Below are 23,861 nucleotides of genomic sequence, written 5' to 3'. Positions count from 1 at the left end.
TATTATGGTGTGTGTGTTCCGGGGGGGGGGGGGGGGGTGGTGTGTGTGTTCCTGGGGGGGGGGTGGAAGCGTGGCACTGTCCTTGGTGGCTGGGTCACTGGCTGCAGTGTGAGCGTGGCACTGTCCTAGGTGGCTGGGTCACTGGCTGCAGTGTGAGCGTGGCACTGCCCTTGGTGGCCGGGTCACTGGCTGCAGTGTGAGGGTGGCACTGTCCGTGGCCGGGTCACTGGCTGCAGTGTGAGGGTGGCACTGTCCGTGGCCGGGTCACTGGCAGTAGTACATACAGTAGGCCGCCTCTGTGTCCCTGTCGCACACGTGGGGGGCCCCCTCTGTGTCCCTGTCGCACACGTGGGGGGCCCCCTCTGTGTCCCTGTCGCACACGTGGGGGGCCCCCTCTGTGCTGAAGCAGTGGGGGGACGGGCGCCTGCTCTCCCTGTACCCTGCGTTGGGATCAGGCTCTCCCCAGGGTTCCTCCTCTTTCCCCCGGGACTCCAGCAGGGGGCGCAGCCAGCTCCGAGGGGCAGGTTTGGGGTGGTATTGTGCAGCCCAGTCAGAGCCCATAGCGTGCTCCGGGTAATACCCCAGGGGGGGTGGCTGGGGGTAATGCTTCATCGTGTACGTCGCCATCTTTCCCGGGGGGTCATAGGGTGCGTATTCCAGGTGAGGAGCGATGCTCTGCGGGGGCAGGTACCACGGAGGGGGCTGCTTCTGCTCCCCGGGGTACAGGCGGATCGGAAGCAGCGGGTCCTGAAAGAAGGGCAGGTAACGTCCAGCGGCCACCGGGGGCGAGGGGGCCAAAGGCTCCTCCCCGCCGGGCACAGCACAGAGCCTGCACAGAGAGAGGGTGAGGGTCACACACCCGCAGAGCATCGCGCCAGCCGCAGAGCATCGCGCCAGCCGCAGAGCATCGCGCCACCCGCAGAGCATCGCACCAACCGCAGAGCATCGCACATCCACCAAGCATCACCTCATCCGCAGAGCATCGCACATCCACCGAGCATCACCTCAACCGCAGAGCATCGCTCATCCACCTCATCCGCAGAGCATCGCTCATCCACCTCATCCGCAGAGCATCGCTCATCCACCTCATCCGCAGAGCATCGCTCATCCGCAGAGCATCGCTCATCCACCTCATCCGCAGAGCATCGCTCATCCACCTCATCCGCAGAGCATCGCTCATCCACCTCATCCGCAGAGCATCGCTCATCCACCTCACCCGCAGAGCACCACACGCAGAGCATCGCACCACCCACCACCATCAGGGCATCGCACCACCCGCAGAGCATCGCACCACCCGCAGAGAATCACACCACCCACCACCATCAGGGCATCGCACCACCCGCAGAGTATCAGGGCATCGCACATCCGCCGATCACACCACCCGCAGAGCATCGCTCATCCACCATCTGCAGAACATTGCGCCCTATACTCTCCGTGCCACACCCGCAGAGCATCACACCACCCGCAGAGTATCAGGGCATCGCACATCCGCCTCATCCTCAGAGCATTGCACCATCCACCAGCCGCAGAACATTGCGCCCTCCATATACACACACACTCGCAGAGCATCGCACCATCCGCAGAACATTGCACCATTCACCAGCCGCAGAACATTGCACCCTATACACTCCGTGTCACACCCGCAGAGCATCGCGCCATCTACAGCCAGCAGAGCATCACACCATCCACCACCCGCAGAACACTGTGCCCAATACACTCTGTCACACCCGCAGAGCATCGCGCCATCTACAACCCACAGACCATTACACCATGTATGTATGTATGTATGTATGTCTTTATTTGAATAGTGCCATAAAATGTACATAGCGCTTCACAGTAGTAATACATGTCATATAAATAACAGATCATGGGAATAAGCGCTTCAGATATACTGTAAAAGTAACATTTCGGAAGGAGTCCCTGCTCCGAGGAGCTTACAGTCTAATTGGTAGGTAGGGAGAACGTACAGAGACAGTAGGAGGGAGTTCTGGTAAGTGCGTCTGCAGGGGGCCAAGCTTTATGTGCCATGTGTTCAGAATATCCACAGTGCTATTCATATGCTTCTTTAAGCAAGTGTGTCTTAAGGTGGGTCTTAAAGGTGGATAGAGAGGGGGCTAGTCGGGTACTGAGGGGAAGGGCATTCCAGAGGTGCGGGGCAGTCAGTGAGAGAGGTTTAAGGCGGGAGAGGGCTTTAGATACAAAGGGGGTAGAAAGAAGACATCCCTCAGCAGAACGCAAGAGTCGGGATGGTGCATAGCGAGAAATTAGGGATGAGATGTAAGGAGGGGCAGAGGAGGGTATAGTGAGGTATTAGGACTGAGATGTAAGGAGGGGCAGAGGAGGGTATAGTGAGATATTAGGGGGAGATGTAAGGAGGGGCAGAGGGGGGTATAGTGAGATATTAGGGGGAGATGTAAGGAGGGGCAGAGGATGGTATAGTGAGATATTAGGGCTGAGATGTAAGGAGGGGCAGAGGAGGGTATAGTGATATGTAAGGAGGGGCAGAAGAGTGTAAAGCTGTAAAAGTGAGGAGGAGAATGGAGTGTGAGACGCGGGATTTGATCGGAAGCCAGGAGAGGGATTTCAGGAGGGGAGACGCGGGGACAGATTTAGGAAAGAGCAGAGTGATTCTGGCAGCAGCGTTTAGGATAGATTGTAGGGGAGACAGGTGAGAGGCAGGAAGGCCGGACAGCAGGAGGTTACAGTAATCCAGACGGGAGAGAATGAGGGCCTGAGTCAGAGTTTTAGCAGTTGAGTAACAGAGGAAAGGGCGAATCTTAGTTATATTGCGGAGGAAAAAGCGACAGGTTTTAGAAACGTTTTGAATATGAGGGGCAAATGAGAGAGAGGAATCAAGTGTGACCCCTAGGCAGCGTGCCATCCACAGAACACTGTGTCCAATACACTCCGTGTCACACCCGCAGAGCATCGCACCATCCACCTCATCCGCAGAGCATCGCACCATCTACCACCCGCAGAACATTGCGCCCTGTACACTGTGCCACCCGCGCAGAGCACTGCACCATCCACTTCATCCGCAGAGCATTGCGCCCCATGCACGCTGTGGCACCCCGCAGAGCATCGCGCCCTACACCCCCGGTGCCCCACACACTTGCCCTAATCCCTGCCAGTGTCACATACATCCATAGACTGTAAGCACGGTGTCGCGCTTCACTAAACACAGCGCCGCACACCCGCAGAGCGTCGCCCCACTTACCCCGCCAGCCGCCCGGGGACTTGCGTCTCACAGTGATCACGGAATCCTTTAGCGAACGGGTTGTGATCAATTTTCAGCTGAGTGATCTGCAGAGAACAGGAGCAGCGTCACGTAAACTGCGGGCACTCACACTCACACTCACTCTCACACTCTCACACTCACACTCACACTCACACTCACTCTCTCACACTGTCTCTCTCACACTGTCTCTCACGCTGTCTCTCTCACGCTCTCACTCTCTCTCTCACGCTGTCTCTCTCACACTCTCACACCCTCACCCCGACTTACACACATTCTCACCATGAACCCCCGTTACGCACAGATCTGATCCGTGTGCAGCTGCACGCATAGAGCCGTGTTGTGTAACGAACGCGTGTTACTCACGTCTGCGTTCTGATATGCGGTAACAGCGATGAACTGCGTCTCTGGGAAGGTTAAGGTGTGAGCGTCGCATTCGGGATCCGGCACTCGTGTTATGTGCAGCCTCGGCTGATACTTGTGCAGGGACTGGAGTGTCACCATCTGGGAGGTACATAGTTACATAGCCGTTACATGTATGTGCAGGGACTGGAGTGTCACCATCTGGGAGGTACATAGTTACATAGCCGTTACATGTATGTGCAGGGACTGGGGTATCAGCATCTGGGAGGTACATAGTTACATAGCCGTTACATGTATGTGCAGGGACTGGAGTACCATCATCTGGGAGGTACATAGTTACATAGCCGTTACATGTATGTGCAGGGACTGGAGTATCAGCATCTGGGAGGTACATAGTTACATAGCCGTTACATGTATGTGCAGGGACTGGAGTATCAGCATCTGGGAGGTACATAGTTGCATAGCCGTTACATGTATGTGCAGGGACTGGGGTATCAGCATCTGGGAGGTACATAGTTACATAGCCGTTACATGTATGTGCAGGGACTGGAGTACCAGCATCTGGGAGGTACATAGTTACATAGCCGTTACATGTATGTGCAGGGACTGGGGTATCAGCATCTGGGAGGTACATAGTTACATAGCCGTTACATGTATGTGCAGGGACTGGAGTATCAGCATCTGGGAGGTACATAGTTACATAGCCGTTACATGTATGTGCAGGGACTGGGGTATCAGCATCTGGGAGGTACATAGTTACGTAGCCGTTACATGTATGTGCAGGGACTGGAGTACCAGCATCTGGGAGGTACATAGTTACATAGCCGTTACATGTATGTGCAGGGACTGGAGTACCAGCATCTGGGAGGTACATAGTTACATAGCCGTTACATGTATGTGCAGGGACTGGAGTATCAGCATCTGGGAGGTACATAGTTACATAGCCGTTACATGTATGTGCAGGGACTGGGGTATCAGCATCTGGGAGGTACATAGTTACATAGCCGTTACATGTATGTGCAGGGACTGGAGTATCAGCATCTGGGAGGTACATAGTTACATAGCCGTTACATGTATGTGCAGGGACTGGAGTACCAGCATCTGGGAGGTACATAGTTACATAGCCGTTACATGTATGTGCAGGGACTGGAGTACCAGCATCTGGGAGGTACATAGTTACATAGCCGTTACATGTATGTGCAGGGACTGGAGTATCAGCATCTGGGAGGTACATAGTTACATAGCCGTTACATGTATGTGCAGGGACTGGGGTATCAGCATCTGGGAGGTACATAGTTACATAGCCGTTACATGTATGTGCAGGGACTGGAGTACCAGCATCTGGGAGGTACATAGTTACATAGCCGTTACATGTATGTGCAGGGACTGGAGTATCAGCATCTGGGAGGTACATATTAACATAGCCGTTACATGTATGTGCAGGGACTGGAGTATCAGCATCTGGGAGGTACATAGTTACATAGCCGTTACATGTATGTGCAGGGACTGGAGTACCAGCATCTGGGAGGTACATAGTTACATAGCCGTTACATGTATGTGCAGGGACTGGAGTATCAGCATCTGGGAGGTACATAGTTACATAGCCGTTACATGTATGTGCAGGGACTGGAGTACCAGCATCTGGGAGGTACATAGTTACATAGCCGTTACATGTATGTGCAGGGACTGGAGTACCAGCATCTGGGAGGTACATAGTTACATAGCCGTTACATGTATGTGCAGGGACTGGAGTACCAGCATCTGGGAGGTACATAGTTACATAGCCGTTACATGTATGTGCAGGGACTGGAGTACCAGCATCTGGGAGGTACATAGTTACGTAGCCGTTACATGTATGTGCAGGGACTGGAGTATCAGCATCTGGGAGGTACATAGTTACGTAGCCATTACATGTATGTGGAGGGACTGGAGTACCAGCATCTGGGAGGTACATAGTTACGTAGCCGTTACATGTATGTGCAGGGACTGGAGTATCAGCATCTGGGAGGTACATAGTTACATAGCCGTTACATGTATGTGCAGGGACTGGAGTACCATCATCTGGGAGGTACATAGTTACATAGCCGTTACATGTATGTGCAGGGACTGGAGTATCAGCATCTGGGAGGTACATAGTTACATAGCCGTTACCCCAGTCCCTGCACATACATGTAACGGCTATGTAACTATGTACCTCCCAGATGCTGATACCCCAGTCCCTGCACATACATGTATCAGCATCTGGGAGGTACATAGTTACATAGCCGTTACATGTATGTGCAGGGACTGGAGTACCAGCATCTGGGAGGTACATAGTTACATAGCCGTTACATGTATGTGCAGGGACTGGAGTACCAGCATCTGGGAGGTACATAGTTACATAGCCGTTACATGTATGTGCAGGGACTGGAGTATCAGCATCTGGGAGGTACATAGTTACATAGCCGTTACATGTATGTGCAGGGACTGGGGTATCAGCATCTGGGAGGTACATAGTTACATAGCCGTTACATGTATGTGCAGGGACTGGAGTATCAGCATCTGGGAGGTACATAGTTACATAGCCGTTACATGTATGTGCAGGGACTGGAGTACCAGCATCTGGGAGGTACATAGTTACATAGCCGTTACATGTATGTGCAGGGACTGGAGTACCAGCATCTGGGAGGTACATAGTTACATAGCCGTTACATGTATGTGCAGGGACTGGAGTATCAGCATCTGGGAGGTACATAGTTACATAGCCGTTACATGTATGTGCAGGGACTGGGGTATCAGCATCTGGGAGGTACATAGTTACATAGCCGTTACATGTATGTGCAGGGACTGGAGTACCAGCATCTGGGAGGTACATAGTTACATAGCCGTTACATGTATGTGCAGGGACTGGAGTATCAGCATCTGGGAGGTACATATTAACATAGCCGTTACATGTATGTGCAGGGACTGGAGTACCAGCATCTGGGAGGTACATAGTTACATAGCCGTTACATGTATGTGCAGGGACTGGAGTATCAGCATCTGGGAGGTACATAGTTACATAGCCGTTACATGTATGTGCAGGGACTGGAGTATCAGCATCTGGGAGGTACATAGTTACATAGCCGTTACATGTATGTGCAGGGACTGGAGTACCAGCATCTGGGAGGTACATAGTTACATAGCCGTTACATGTATGTGCAGGGACTGGAGTACCAGCATCTGGGAGGTACATAGTTACATAGCCGTTACATGTATGTGCAGGGACTGGAGTACCAGCATCTGGGAGGTACATAGTTACATAGCCGTTACATGTATGTACAGGGACTGGAGTATCAGCATCTGGGAGGTACATAGTTACATAGCCGTTACATGTATGTGCAGGGACTGGAGTACCAGCATCTGGGAGGTACATAGTTACGTAGCCGTTACATGTATGTGCAGGGACTGGAGTACCAGCATCTGGGAGGTACATAGTTACGTAGCCGTTACATGTATGTGCAGGGACTGGAGTATCAGCATCTGGGAGGTACATAGTTACGTAGCCGTTACATGTATGTGGAGGGACTGGAGTACCAGCATCTGGGAGGTACATAGTTACGTAGCCGTTACATGTATGTGCAGGGACTGGAGTATCAGCATCTGGGAGGTACATAGTTACATAGCCGTTACATGTATGTGCAGGGACTGGGGTATCAGCATCTGGGAGGTACATAGTTACATAGCCGTTACATGTATGTGCAGGGACTGGAGTACCAGCATCTGGGAGGTACATAGTTACATAGCCGTTACATGTATGTGCAGGGACTGGAGTACCAGCATCTGGGAGGTACATAGTTACATAGCCGTTACATGTATGTGCAGGGACTGGAGTATCAGCATCTGGGAGGTACATAGTTACATAGCCGTTACATGTATGTGCAGGGACTGGGGTATCATCATCTGGGAGGTACATAGTTACATAGCCGTTACATGTATGTGCAGGGACTGGAGTATCAGCATCTGGGAGGTACATAGTTACATAGCAGTTACATGTATGTGCAGGGACTGGAGTACCAGCATCTGGGAGGTACATAGTTACATAGCCGTTACATGTATGTGCAGGGACTGGAGTACCAGCATCTGGGAGGTACATAGTTACATAGCCGTTACATGTATGTGCAGGGACTGGAGTATCAGCATCTGGGAGGTACATAGTTACATAGCCGTTACATGTATGTGCAGGGACTGGGGTATCAGCATCTGGGAGGTACATAGTTACATAGCCGTTACATGTATGTGCAGGTACTGGAGTATCAGCATCTGGGAGGTACATAGTTACATAGCCGTTACATGTATGTGCAGGGACTGGAGTACCAGCATCTGGGAGGTACATAGTTACATAGCCGTTACATGTATGTGCAGGGACTGGAGTATCAGCATCTGGGAGGTACATAGTTACATAGCCGTTACATGTATGTGCAGGGACTGGAGTACCAGCATCTGGGAGGTACATAGTTACATAGCCGTTACATGTATGTGCAGGGACTGGAGTACCAGCATCTGGGAGGTACATAGTTACATAGCCGTTACATGTATGTGCAGGGACTGGAGTATCAGCATCTGGGAGGTACATAGTTACATAGCCGTTACATGTATGTGCAGGGACTGGAGTACCAGCATCTGGGAGGTACATAGTTACATAGCCGTTACATGTATGTGCAGGGACTGGAGTACCAGCATCTGGGAGGTACATAGTTACGTAGCCGTTACATGTATGTGCAGGGACTGGAGTATCAGCATCTGGGAGGTACATAGTTACATAGCCGTTACATGTATGTGGAGGGACTGGAGTACCAGCATCTGGGAGGTACATAGTTACGTAGCCGTTACATGTATGTGCAGGGACTGGAGTATCAGCATCTGGGAGGTACATAGTTACATAGCCGTTACATGTATGTGCAGGGACTGGAGTATCAGCATCTGGGAGGTACATAGTTACATAGCCGTTACATGTATGTGCAGGGACTGGAGTACCAGCATCTGGGAGGTACATAGTTACATAGCCGTTACATGTATGTGCAGGGACTGGAGTACCAGCATCTGGGAGGTACATATTAACATAGCCGTTACATGTATGTGCAGGGACTGGAGTACCAGCATCTGGGAGGTACATAGTTACATAGCCGTTACATGTATGTGCAGGGACTGGAGTATCAGCATCTGGGAGGTACATATTAACATAGCCGTTACATGTATGTGCAGGGACTGGAGTATCAGCATCTGGGAGGTACATAGTTGCATAGTCGTTACTTCCCTTCCATCCATTGCCCGTTTGATGCAAGATAAGATCTTGTTTGCCTTTGCAGCTACTGCATGACATTGGGCACTATTTGTAAACCTGCTGTCTACCAGCACTCCTAAATCCTTCTCCATCAAGGATTCCCCAATTTATCCCCATTTAATTTGTAAGTTGCCTGTTTATTCTTGTTTCCCAAATGCATAACCTTACATTTATCTGTATTAAACCTCATCTGCCATTTACCTGCCCACGTTTCCAGTCTCTCCAAGTCCTTCTGGAGAGAAATTACAATATGGAAAATAGCTGAAGCGCTCAAATGCAGGTATATCTCAAAATGATAATAAGCCAGACCACTGTACCAGGGTACTAACAATTGATATAGTACAACTATCCTCCTGAAGACAGGTGGTGTGTGGTGCAACCCACTCACCATCAGTCTCATTGGCAGGTTCCCCTGAAAAATATGCAAATACTCACATCCTGGTAGGGCAGGCAGGCAGGCAGGCTGTGCAGCTACTCAATGCAATACAGGGAAAAGGGAGACCAAAAAGCGCACCAGCACAAACGGAGCAGGAAGAAACCAGGACAAAAAAATGATTAAAAGGGCACTTTAATGTGGCAAAAGACCCATCCAATGCATTTCGAACGTCGCAGCGTTCGAAATGCATTGGATGGGTCTTTTGCCACATTAAAGTGCCCTTTTAATCATTTTTTTGTCCTGGTTTCTTCCTGCTCCGTTTGTGCTGGTGCGCTTTTTGGTCTCCCTTTTCCCTGAAGAGAAATTACATCCTGCTCTGATTCTATTACCTTACACAATTTAGTATCATCAGCAAAGATAGAGACTTTGCTCTCGATCCCAACCTCAAGGTCATTAATAAACAAGTTAAAAAGCAGGGGTCCCAGTACCTATCCCTGAGGTACTCCACTCACGACTTTAGCCCAACCTGAAAAAGTTCCATTTATGACAACCCTCTGTTGTCTGTCCTTCAACCAGTTTTCAATCCAGGTGCATATATTATTACTGAGTCCCATTTTCTTTATTTTGTACACCAACCTCTTGTGTGAAACCATATCAAAAGCTTTTGCAAAATCTAAGTAGACCACATCAACTGCATTACCCTGGTCTAAATTCCTACTTACCTCCTCAAAGAAACAAATAAGGGTAGTTTGGCAAGATCTATCCTTCATAAATCCATGCTGACTATTACTAATAACTGTGTTTTCCATGAGGTATTCCTGAATATTATCCTGTATTAAACCTTCAAGTAGTTTCCCTACTATTGAAGTCAGGCTAACAGGTCTGTAATTCCCCGGGTGTGATCTAGCTCCCTTTTTAAATATAGGCACCACATCTGCTTTACATTGAAGGGCAAAGGTCACCGCTCAGTCACGTCATTAGAAGCCTGTGTCGTGTCATTATAACGTGTGTGTCCCGGGTACCTGTGTCACGGTCTAAGACACACCCCCCACTGGTACCAGTGTATCATTATTAGATACCCACTCTGGGTACCTGTGTAACATTATTAGATGCCCCCCCCCCCCCCCCAGGTACCTGTGTAACATTATTAGATGCCCCCCAGGTACCTGTGTAACATTATTAGATGCCCCCCCCCCCCCCTGCATACCTGTGTAACATTATTAGATGCCCCCAGGTACCTGTGTAAAATTATTAGATGCTTCCCCCCCCCAGGTACCTGTGTAACATTATTAGATGCCCCCCAGGTACCTGTGTAACATTATTAGATGCCCCCAGGTACCTGTGTAAAATTATTAGATGCTTCCCCCCCCCCAGGTACCTGTGTAACATTATTAGATCCCCCCCCAGGTACCTGTGTAACATTATTAGATGCCCCCCCCCAGGTACCTGTGTAACATTATTAGATGCCCCCCCAGGTATCTGTGTAACATTATTAGATGCCCCCAGGTACCTGTGTAAAATTATTAGATGCTTCCCCCCCCCCCCCCAGGTACCTGTGTAACATTATTAGATGCCCCCCAGGTACCTGTGTAACATTATTAGATGCCCCCCAGGTACCTGTGTAACATTATTAGATGCTCCCCCCCCCCAGGTACCTGTGTAACATTATTAGATGCCCCCTTGTTGTTGGTCAGCTTGAGTTTGGTGAACACCACTTCCTGCCGCATCCAGTGGGCGCCGGTGTTGGGGGAGTCGGGGTGCTGGTAGCTCCGGTTACCTGGGGATGGGGGGGGGGGAGAGGAGTGGGTGAATTAGTCTGTGAGCCCCCTGCTATAAGAGTGCCTCACAGGTTTGTCTAGGAAACAACCCAGTGAGGAATTCCTGTCCCGCAGAGCTGACAATCTATATGGGAAGGTGGGAAAGGAGTAAATGCAGTGGCTAGCAGTGCCTGGCCTTGATGGTGGGTATGTTGCAGTGGGTGGCAGTGCCTGGCCTTGATGGTGGGTATGTTGCAGTGGGTGGCAGTGTCTGGCCTTGATGGTGGGTGAGTGTAGTTGGTGGCAGTGCAGTGGGTGACATTGTTTCTCTCTCTGCTATTCCTCCCCTTCTCTCTCCCCCCTCCCCTTCTTTCTCTCCCCCCTGCCCTTCTCTCTCTTACCCCCCCCCCACCTCTCTTCCACCCCCCCACCTCTCTCTTCCCCCCCCACCTCTCTCTTCCCCCCCCCCCACCTCTCTCTTCCACCCCCCCACCTCTCTCTTCCACCCCCCCACCTCTCTCTTCCCCCCCCCCACCTCTCTCTTCCCCCCCCCACCTCTCTCTTCCCCCCCCCACCTCTCTCTTCCCCCCCCCCCACCTCTCTCTTCCCCCCCCCCCACCTCTCTCTTCCCCCCCCCCCACCTCTCTCTTCCACCCCCCCACCTCTCTCTTCCCCCCCCACCTCTCTCTTCCCCCCCCACCTCTCTCTTCCCCCCCCCCCACCTCTCTCTTCCCCCCCCCCCCCACCTCTCTCTTCCCCCCCCCCACCTCTCTCTTCCCCCCCCCCACCTCTCTCTTCCCCCCCCCCACCTCTCTCTTCCCCCCCCCCACCTCTCTCTTCCCCCCCACCACCTCTCTCTTCCCCCCCACCTCTCTCTTCCCCCCCCCACCCTCCCCTCCTCTCTTTCCCCCCCCCCCCACCCTCCCCTCCTCTCTTTCCCCCCCCCCACCCTCCCCTCCTCTCCCCCCCCTCACCCTCCCCTCCTCTCCCCCCCCCTCACCCTCCTCTCCCCCCCCTCACCCTCCTCTCCCCCCCCTCACCCTCCTCTCCCCCCCCTCACCCTCCTCTCCCCCCCCTCACCCTCCTCTCTCTTTCCCCCCTTCTCTCTCTCCCCCCTGGTACCTGGCATGCTGCCCTCGGCCTTCCCGCACTGGACCCATTTTCCTCCCTGGTACCCGCCAGTGGTTCTGATCCGCCAGCAGCACGTCCACGTGGATCTTATACTCAGACATGGGGTCCAGGCCAGACACCCTGAAACTGAGGAACGGGAACATGCGCCTGGAAGAGGGAGAGAGGCCCTATAAATATCCTATTATATTAATGGGACGTACTACAGAGGCTCCGTCCTATAAATATCCTATTATATTAATGGGACGTACTACAGGGGCTCCGTCCTATAAACATCCTATTATATTAATGGGACGTACTACAGGGGCTCCGTCCTATAAATATCCTATTATATTAATGGGATGTACTACAGACGCTCCGTCCTATAAATATCCTATTATATTAATGGGATGTACTACAGAGGCTCCGTCCTATAAATATCATATTATATTAATGGGACGTACTACAGGGGCTCCGTCCTATAAATATCCTATTATATTAATGGGACGTACTACAGGGGCTCCGCCCTATAAACATCCTATTATATTAATGGGACGTACTACAGGGGCTCCGCCCTATAAACATCCTATTATATTAATGGGACGTACTACAGGGGCTCCGCCCTATAAACATCCTATTATATTAATGGGACGTACTACAGGGGCTCCGCCCTATAAACATCCTATTATATTAATGGGATGTACTACAGACGCTCCGTCCTATAAACATCCTATTATATTAATGGGACGTACTACAGGGGCTCCGCCCTATAAATATCCTATTATATTAATGGGGCGTACTACAGGGGCTCCGCCCTATAAATATCCTATTATATTAATGGGACGTACTACAGGGGCTCCGCCCTATAAATATCCTATTATATTAATGGGACGTACTACAGGGGCTCCGCCCTATAAACATCCTATTATATTAATGGGACGTACTACAGGGGCTCCGTCCTATAAATATCCTATTATATTAATGGGACGTACTACATGGGCTCCGCCCTATAAATATCCTATTATATTAATGGGACGTACTACAGGGGCTCCGCCCTATAAATATCCTATTATATTAATGGGACGTACTACAGGGGCTCCGCCCTATAAATATCCTATTATATTAATGGGACGTACTACAGGGGCTCCGCCCTATAAATATCCTATTATATTAATGGGACGTACTACAGGGGCTCCGTCCTATAAATATCCTATTATATTAATGGGACGTACTACAGGGGCTCCGTCCTATAAATATCCTATTATATTAATGGGACGTACTACAGGGGCTCCGCCCTATAAATATCCTATTATATTAATGGGACGTACTACAGGGGCTCCGTCCTATAAATATCCTATTATATTAATGGGACGTACTACAGGGGCTCCGTCCTATAAATATCCTATTATATTAATGGGACGTACTACAGGGGCTCCGCCCTATAAATATCCTATTATATTAATGGGACGTACTACAGGGGCTCCGCCCTATAAATATCCTATTATATTAATGGGACGTACTACAGGGGCTCCGCCCTATAAATATCCTATTATATTAATGGGACGTACTACAGGGGCTCCGCCCTATAAATATCCTATTATATTAATGGGACGTACTACAGGGGCTCCGTCCTATAAATATCCTATTATATTAATGGGACGTACTACAGGGGCTCCGCCCTATAAATATCCTATTATATTAATGGGACGTACTACAGGGGCTCCGTCCTATAAATATCCTATTATATTAATGGGACGTACTACAGGGGCTCCGTCCTATAAACATCCTATTATATTAATGGGACGTACTACAGGGGCTCCGTCCTATAAACATCCTATTATATTAATGGGACGTACTACAGGGGCTCCGTCCTATAAATATCCTATTATATTAATGGGGTGTACTACAGAGCTCCGTCCTATAAACATCCTATTATATTAATGGGACGTACTATAGGGGCTCCGCCCTATAAATATCCTATTATATTAATGGGACGTACTATAGGGGCTCCGCCCTATAAATATCCTATTATATTAATGGGACGTACTACAGGGGCTCCGCCCTATAAATATCCTATTATATTAATGGGGTGTACTACAGGGGCTCCGTCCTATAAATATCCTATTATATTAATGGGACGTACTACAGGGGCTCCGTCCTATAAATATCCTATTATATTAATGGGATGTACTACAGGGGCTCCGTCCTATAAATATCCTATTATATTAATGGGATGTACTACAGGGGCTCCGTCCTATAAATATCCTATTATATTAATGGGACGTACTACAGGGGCTCCGCCCTATAAATATCCTATTATATTAATGGGACGTACTACAGGGGCTCCGCCCTATAAATATCCTATTATATTAATGGGACGTACTACAGAGGCTCCGTCCTATAAATATCCTATTATATTAATGGGATATACTATAGAGGCTCCGTCCTATAAACGCTGACCCTATAAATATCCTATTATATTAATGGGATATACTACAGAGGCTCCGTCCTATAAACGCTGACCCTATAAATATCCTATTATATTAATGGGGTATACTACAGAGGCTCTGTCCTATAAACGCTGACCCTATAAATATCCTATTATATTAATGGGATATACTACAGAGGCTCCGTCCTATAAACACTGACCCTATAAATATCCATACTCTTTAAATATCCACACTGTCACCCAGCTCATACGTGTCACACACTGTGTCACCCAGCTCATATGTGTCACACACTCACCCAGCTCATACGTGTCACACACTGTCACCCAGCTCATACGTGTCACACACTGTGTCACCCAGCTCATACGTGTTACACACTGTCACCCAGCTCATACGTGTCACACACTGTCACCCAGCCCATACATGTCACACACTGTGTCACCCAGCTCATATGTGTCACACACTGTGTCACCCAGCTCATACGTGTCACCCAGCTCATACGTGTCACACACTGTGTCACCCAGCTCATACGTGTCACACACTGTCACCCAGCTCATACGTGTCACACACTGTCACCCAGCTCATACGTGTCACACACTGTCACCCAGCTCATACGTGTTACACACTTTGTCACCCAGCTCATATGTGTCACACACTGTCACCCAGCTCATACGTGTCAAACACTGTGTCACCCAGCTCATACGTGTCACACACTGTGTCACCCAGCTCATACGTGTCACACTGTCACCCAGCTCATACATGTCACACACTGTCACCCAGCTCATACGTGTCACACACTGTCACCCAGCTCATACGTGTCACACACTGTCACCCAGCTCATACGTGTCACACACTGTGTCACCCAGCTCATACGTGTCACACACTGTGTCACCCAGCTCATACGTGTCACACACTGTCACCCAGCTCATACGTGTCACACACTGTGTCACCCAGCTCATACGTGTCACACACTGTCACCCAGCTCATACGTGTCACACACTGTGTCACCCAGCTCATACGTGTCACCCAGCTCATACGTGTCACACACTGTGTCACCCAGCTCATACGTGTCACACACTGTCACCCAGCTCATACGTGTCACACACTGTCACCCAGCTCATACGTGTTACACACTGTGTCACCCAGCTCATATGTGTCACACACTGTCACCCAGCTCATACGTGTCACACACTGTCACCCAGCTCATACGTGTCACACACTGTCACCCAGCTCATACGTGTTACACACTGTGTCACCCAGCTCATATGTGTCACACACTGTCACCCAGCTCATACGTGTCACACACTGTGTCACCCAGCTCATACGTGTCACACACTGTGTCACCCAGCTCATACGTGTCACACACTGTCACCCAGCTCATACGTGTCACACACTGTCACCCAGCTCATACGTGTTACACACTGTGTCACCCAGCTCATATGTGTCACACACTGTCACCCAGCTCATACGTGTCACACACTGTGTCACCCAGCTCATACGTGTCACACACTGTGTCACCCAGCTCATACGTGTCACACACTGTCACCCAGCTCATACGTGTCACACACTGTGTCACCCAGCTCATACGTGTCACACACTGTGTCACCCAGCTCATACGTGTCACACACTGTCACCCAGCTCATACGTGTCACACACTGTCACCCAGCTCATACGTGTTACACACTGTGTCACCCAGCTCATATGTGTCACACACTGTCACCCAGCTCATACGTGTCACACACTGTGTCACCCAGCTCATACGTGTCACACACTGTGTCACCCAGCTCATACGTGTCACACACTGTCACCCAGCTCATACGTGTCACACACTGTCACCCAGCTCATACGTGTCACACACTGTGTCACCCAGCTCATACGTGTCACACACTGTCACCCAGCTCATACGTGTCACACACTGTGTCACCCAGCTCATACGTGTTACATGGACATGGCTCAGGATAGGATGCTGCAGAGGAGAACACACATACACACACACACACACATATAATATATATACATACACACACACACACACACATATAATATATATATACATACACACACACACATATAATATATATACATACACACACACACATAATATATATACATACACACACACACATATAATATATATACATACACACACACACACACATAATATATATACATACACACACACACACACATAATATATATACATACACACACACACATATAATATATATACATACACACACACATATAATATATATATATACATACACACACTTCACACACATATAATATATATATATACATACACACACTTCACACACATATAATATATATATACATACACACACACATATAATATATATACATACACACACACACACATATAATATATATACATACACACACACACATATAATATATATACATACACACACACACACACACATATAATATATATATACATACACACACATATATAATATATATACATACACACACACACACACACACACATATAATATATATACATACACACACACACATATAATATATATACACACACACACACACACACACACACACACACACACACACACACACACACACACACACACACACACACACACACACACACACACACACACACACACATAATATATATACATACACACACACACACACACACACACACACATATAATATATATACATACACACACACACACATATAATATATATATACATACACACACACATATAATATATATACATACACACACACACATATAATATATATACATACACACACACACATATAATATATATATACATACACACACACACACACATATAATATATATACATACACACACACACACATATAATATATATACATACACACACACATATAATATATATACATACACACACACACACATATAATATATATACATACACACACACACATATAATATATATACATACACACACACATATAATATATATACATACACACACACACACACACACATATAATATATATACATACACACACACACACACACATATAATATATATATACATACACACACACACATATAATATATATACATACACACATATAATATATATACATACACACACACACACACACATATAATATATATACATACACACACACACATATAATATATATACATACACACACACACACACATATAATATATATACATACACACACACACACATATAATATATATATACATACACACACACACATATAATATATATACACACACACACACACACACACACACACACACATATAATATATATACATACAAACACACATATAATATATATACATACACACACATATAATATATATACATACACACACACACATATAATATATATACATACACACACACACATATAATATATATACACACACACACACACACATATAATATATATACATACACACACACACACACACACACACACATATATACATATATATATATATATTACTAGACTTGATTTTAGGCGCAAAGTTCACCTTTCCTGTCTCACCTTCAAATACTTTCTGGGCAAGCTACCCAGCTACCTGAACAAGCTCCTCACCCCTACCACATGCAGTACCTATCACCTGAGATCAGACTCCAAAAGACTGTTCATGGTCCCAAGGCTCAACAAAGTATCCGGCCGCTCCTCCTTCTCCTTCCGTGCACCCCAAAACTGGAACAGTCTGCCGGAGACTCTCACAGCCACCACCAGCTTAAGTTCTTTCAAATCTAAGGTTGCCTCACATTTTAATCTGGTCTGTAACTGATAACATATATTATCTGTAACTGTTACATACGCCTATAATATATATTATCTGTAACTGTTACATACGCCTATAACATATATTATCTGTAACTGTTACATACGCCTATAATATATATTATCTGTAACTGTTACATACGCTCATAATATATATTATCTGTAACTGTTACATACGCCTATAACATATATTATCTGTAACTGTTACATACGCCTATAACATATATTATCTGTAACTGTTACATACGCCTATAATATATATTATCTGTAACTGTTACATACGCCTATAATATATATTATCTGTAACTGTTACATACGCCTATAATATATATTATCTGTAACTGTTACATACGCCTATAACATATATTACCTGTAACTGTTACATACGCCTATAACATATATTATCTGTAACTGTTACATACGCCTATAATATATATTATCTGTAACTGTTACATACGCCTATAACATATATTATCTGTAACTGTTACATACGCCTATAATATATATTATCTGTAACTGTTACATACGCCTATAATATATATTACCTGTAACTGTTACATACGCCTACAACATATATTATCTGTAACTGTTACATACGCCTATAATATATATTATCTGTAACTGTTACATACGCCTATAATATATATTATCTGTAACTGTTACATGCGCCTATAACATATATTATCTGTAACTGTTACATACGCCTATAATATATATTATCTGTAACTGTTATATACGCCTATAATATATATTATCTGTAACTGTTACATACGCCTATAATATATATTATCTGTAACTGTTACATACGCCTATAATATATATTATCTGTAACTGTTACATACGCCTATAATATATATTATCTGTAACTGTTACATACGCCTATAATATATATTATCTGTAACTGTTACATACGCCTATAACATATATTATCTGTAACTGTTACATACGCCTATAATATATATTATCTGTAACTGTTACATACGCCTATAATATATATTACCTGTAACTGTTACATACGCCTATAATATATATTACCTGTAACTGTTACATACGCCTATAACATATATTATCTGTAACTGTTACATACGCCTATAACATATATTATCTGTAACTGTTACATACGCCTATAATATATATTATCTGTAACTGTTACATACGCCTATAATATATACTGCTGCGGCACAGTTTATTCGAGCATTTGCCCGTTCTGTGCCGCAGCAGTAGCCTGGCGCGCGCCCGAGAGTGACGGGCGCGCGCCGAAGCAGCGGAAGAGCGCCCTCCGATCGGGGCGCTCTCCCTACCGCTGCCGGGTCCGCCGGGTCCCCCGGAACCCCCTGCCGCTGTCCCGCGATCGCGGGACACCAGGGCTCCCTCGGGGAGCCCCTGGACGCGCGTGCAGGGGGCGCACGCTCCCGAAGACGCGTGACCGCGCGTCTATGACGCGCGGCACGCCGAGGGGCGGCCACTAGCAAGCCGGGAAATCTCCCGGCTTGCGGATATGGCCGCAGTGTAATAAACTGTGTCGCCAGTGTATTATCTGTAACTGTTACATACGCCTATAACATATATTATCTGTAACTGTTACATACGCCTATACTATATATTATCTGTAACTGTTACATACGCCTATAATATATATTATCTGTAACTGTTACATACGCCTATAATATATATTATCTGTAACTGTTACATACGCCTATAATATATATTATCTGTAACTGTTACATACGCCTATAACATATATTATCTGTAACTGTTACATACGCCTATAATATATATTATCTGTAACTGTTACATACGCCTATAATATATATTATCTGTAACTGTTACATACGCCTATAATATATATTATCTGTAACTGTTACATACGCCTATAATATATATTATCTGTAACTGTTACATACGCCTATAACATATATTATCTGTAACTGTTACATACGCCTATAACATATATTATCTGTAACTGTTACATACGCCTATCTACTATATATTTGTGAAAGCATTGTATGTTTGTCTGCATGGCCTGTGTCCCTAGCGGCAATCTCATTGGTCCCTTGGGATGCCCGCCCCCGCACACCTCCCATTGGCCTGAGGCGGAGTGACGGGCCAAAACACACACACACACACACACAGCGCTCATCGTGACCCCGCGCACCTCCTCCTCTCCCTCACCCCCCCCCCCCCACACACAGAGCACGCGGCTCTCCCCTCACCCGGCGCGCTCCCTCACCCCCTCCCCCCCCCCCACACAGAGCACGCGGTTCTCCCCTCACACAGGCCGCTACCCGTCCCCGCGGGCGCTCCTCCAGCTGTCTCCGCCTCTCCTCCAGCTGTCTCCGCCTCTCCCCGCGAGAGGCGCAGCACCTCCTCACCGGAGCGTCTCAGCCTCGCCGCGGAGGAGCCCGAGGTGGAGGAGGAGGGCGGCCGGTACCCGTAGGAAGAGGAGCGCGGCCGTGTGCAAGGTGAGTACACGCAGGGGAATGGGTTATTTAACGCGTCCCTGACTCACCCTGCCCTTTGCCCCTCCTGCCCTTTGCCCCCCCTGCCCTCCCTCCCCCTGCCCTTTGCCCCCCTGCCCTCCCTCCCCCTGCCCTTTGCCCCCGGCCCTTTGCCCCCTGCCCTCCCTCCCAATGCCCTTTGCCCCCTGCCCTCCCTCCCTCCCCCTGCCCTTTGCCCCCTGCCCTTTGCCCCCTGCCCTCCCTCCCAATGCCCTTTGCCCCCTGCCCTCCCTCCCAATGCCCTTTGCCCCCTGCCCTCCCTCCCAATGCCCTTTGCCCCCTGCCCTCCCTCCCAATGCCCTTTGCCCCCTGCCCTTGCCCCCTGCCCTCCCCTCCCTCTGCCCTTGCCCCTGCCCTCCCTCCCCCTGCCCTTGCCCCCTGCCCTCCCTCCTCCTGCCCTCCCTCCCCCTGCCCTTTGCCCCCTGCCTTTTCCCCCTGCCCTCCCTCCCCCTGCCCTTTGCCCCCTGCCCTCCCTCCCCTGCCCTTGCCCTCCCTCCCCCTGCCCTTTGCCCCCTGCCCTCCCTCCCCCTGCCCTTGCCCTCCCTCCCCCTGCCCTTTGCCCCCCCCTGCCCCTCCCCTCCCTGCCCTTTGCCCCCCCCACCCCTCCCTGCCCTTTGCCCCCCCCACCCCTCCCTGCCCTTTGCCCCCCCCCACCCCTCCCTGCCCTTTGCCCCCCCCCACCACCCCCCTGCCCTTTGCCCCCCCCCACCCCTCCCTGCCCTTTGCCCCCCCCACCCCTCCCTGCCCTTTGCCCCCCCCACCCCTCCCTGCCCTTTGCCCCCCCACCCGCCCCTCCCTGCCCTTTGCCCCCCCACCCGCCCCTCCCTGCCCTTTGCCTCCCCCTGCCCCTCCCTGCCCTTTGTCCCCCCACCCCTCCCTGCCCTTTGCCCCCCCCCACCCCTCCCTGCCCTTTGCCCCCCCACCCCCTCCCTGCCCTTTTCCCCCCCACCCTTTATATGTAACTGTTACATACGCCTATAACATATATTATCTGTAACTGTTACATACGCCTATAACATATATTATCTGTAACTGTTACATACGCCTATAATATATATTATCTGTAACTGTTACATACGCCTATAATATATATTATCTGTAACTGTTACATACGCCTATAACATATATTATCTGTAACTGTTACATACGCCTATAATATATATTATCTGTAACTGTTACATACGCCTATAACATATATTATCTGTAACTGTTACATACGCCTATAATATATATTATCTGTAACTGTTACATACGCCTATAACATATATTATCTGTAACTGTTACATACGCCTATAACATATATCCTATGACATCAATTGTTAGTTCAAATAAAAAAGGTATCACCTAATACTGAAGAACACATTTATTCTGCAATATCGCAACTGGACTAACACAGCTATTTCCGTTTTATTCATACACACACACACACACACACACACACACATATATATATATATATATATATATATATATATATATATATATATATATATGTATGTATATATGTATGTATATATATATATATATGTATATATTTATATACATACACACATTCATACACACACACAGATATGCATATATACAGACACACACACAGCGGTGTCTCTGTGTGTAATTGTTTGACAATCTGTGCGGCTGTGTGTAGTTTTGTGTCAGTGTGGCAGTTATGTGTTAGTATGTGGTTGTATTATTTTGTGTCAGTGTAGTTTTGTCTATAGTTTTGTGTCAGTGGGCAGTTTTGTGTGTCAGTGCGTAGTGTAGTTGTGTGGTTTTGTGTGTCATTGTGTGGTTTTGTGTGTCAGTGTGTAGTGGTGTGGTTTTGTGTGTCAGTGTGTAATTGTGTCTGTGTAGTGTAGTTTGGTGTCAGTGTGTGGTTTTGTGAGTAGTTGTGTGTCAGTGTGTGGTTGTCACTCACCTCCCCTGCTTGGTTACGATCATTTCCGTCTGGTGCTTGTGAAATTTGCCCCACAGGGGGTAGTTAGTGAGAGTGACCTGGACCTCCCCTGAGGCCTGAGACCCCGGGGAGCAGCGGGGCAGGACCTGCTGCCGGGAGTGCAGGTAGGAGGGGTCACTTGCCCCTTGGGGGTAACTCTTAGCTCCTGCCCCTCCAGGGGGGTATTCCTGGCTGTAGGGGCAGTTAGTTTGGTTGAGGACAGGGGAGGGGGGCAGGAGGCATAGCCCAGAGGGGTAGGAGAAGCTTGCTGGCAGGGTGTCCTGGCCCGAATCTGGGTAACAGTACTTATGCTGCTCTGCGGCAAGGCCCTGCACATCCGCTGCGCTCTGCATCTTCACTGTGCTCTGCAGCCCCGCTGCGTTCTGCATCTTCACTGTGCTCTGCAGCCCCGTTGTGTTCTGCATCTTCACTGTGCTCTGCAGCCACGCTGCATTCTGCATCTTCACTGTGCTCTGCAGCCCTGCTGCGTTCTGCATCTTCACTGTGCTCTGCAGTCCCGCTGCGTTCTGCATCTTCACTGTGCTCTGCAGCCCCGCTGCGTTCTGCATCTTCACTGTGCTCTGCAGCCCCGCTGCGTTCTGCATCTTCACTGTGCTCTGCAGCCCCGCTGCGTTCTGCATCTTCACTGTGCTCTGCAGCCCCGTTGTGTTCTGCATCTTCACTGTGCTCTGCAGCCACGCTGCATTCTGCATCTTCACTGTGCTCTGCAGCCCTGCTGCGTTCTGCATCTTCACTGTGCTCTGCAGCCCCGCTGCGTTCTGCATCTTCACTGTGCTCTGCAGCCCCGCTGCGTTCTGCATCTTCACTGTGCTCTGCAGCCCCACAGCACTCTGCAGCCCCGCTGCGTTCTGCATCTTCACTGTGCTCTGCAGCCCCACTGCGTTCTGCATCTTCACTGTGCTCTGCAGGCCCGCTGCATTCTGCATCTTCACTGTGCTCTGCAGGCCCGCTGCGTTCTGCATCTTCACTGTGCTGTGCAGGCCCGCTGCGTTCTGCAT

The 23,861-nt window shown here is 48.5% G+C and overlaps 1 protein-coding gene across 1 annotated transcript; it reads right to left on the bottom strand.

Moving 5' to 3' along the window:
* Positions 1 to 44: 44 nt before the first annotated feature.
* Positions 45 to 23,861, bottom strand: LOC142476178 (T-box transcription factor TBX21-like). Its single transcript, XM_075581655.1, is given in 7 exon segments — positions 45 to 829; positions 3,218 to 3,303; positions 3,602 to 3,739; positions 10,932 to 11,053; positions 12,156 to 12,207; positions 12,209 to 12,311; positions 22,825 to 23,861. Coding segments are annotated over 7 exon segments (2,103 nt in total). The 3' UTR covers positions 45 to 264.

This window comes from Ascaphus truei, unplaced genomic scaffold (genome assembly GCF_040206685.1).
Source record: "Ascaphus truei isolate aAscTru1 unplaced genomic scaffold, aAscTru1.hap1 HAP1_SCAFFOLD_1470, whole genome shotgun sequence".
Classification (NCBI taxonomy): Eukaryota; Metazoa; Chordata; class Amphibia; order Anura; family Ascaphidae; genus Ascaphus; species Ascaphus truei.
The sequence above is the reverse complement of the archived record's forward strand: the minus strand, read 5'-3'. Positions and strand labels throughout refer to the sequence as shown.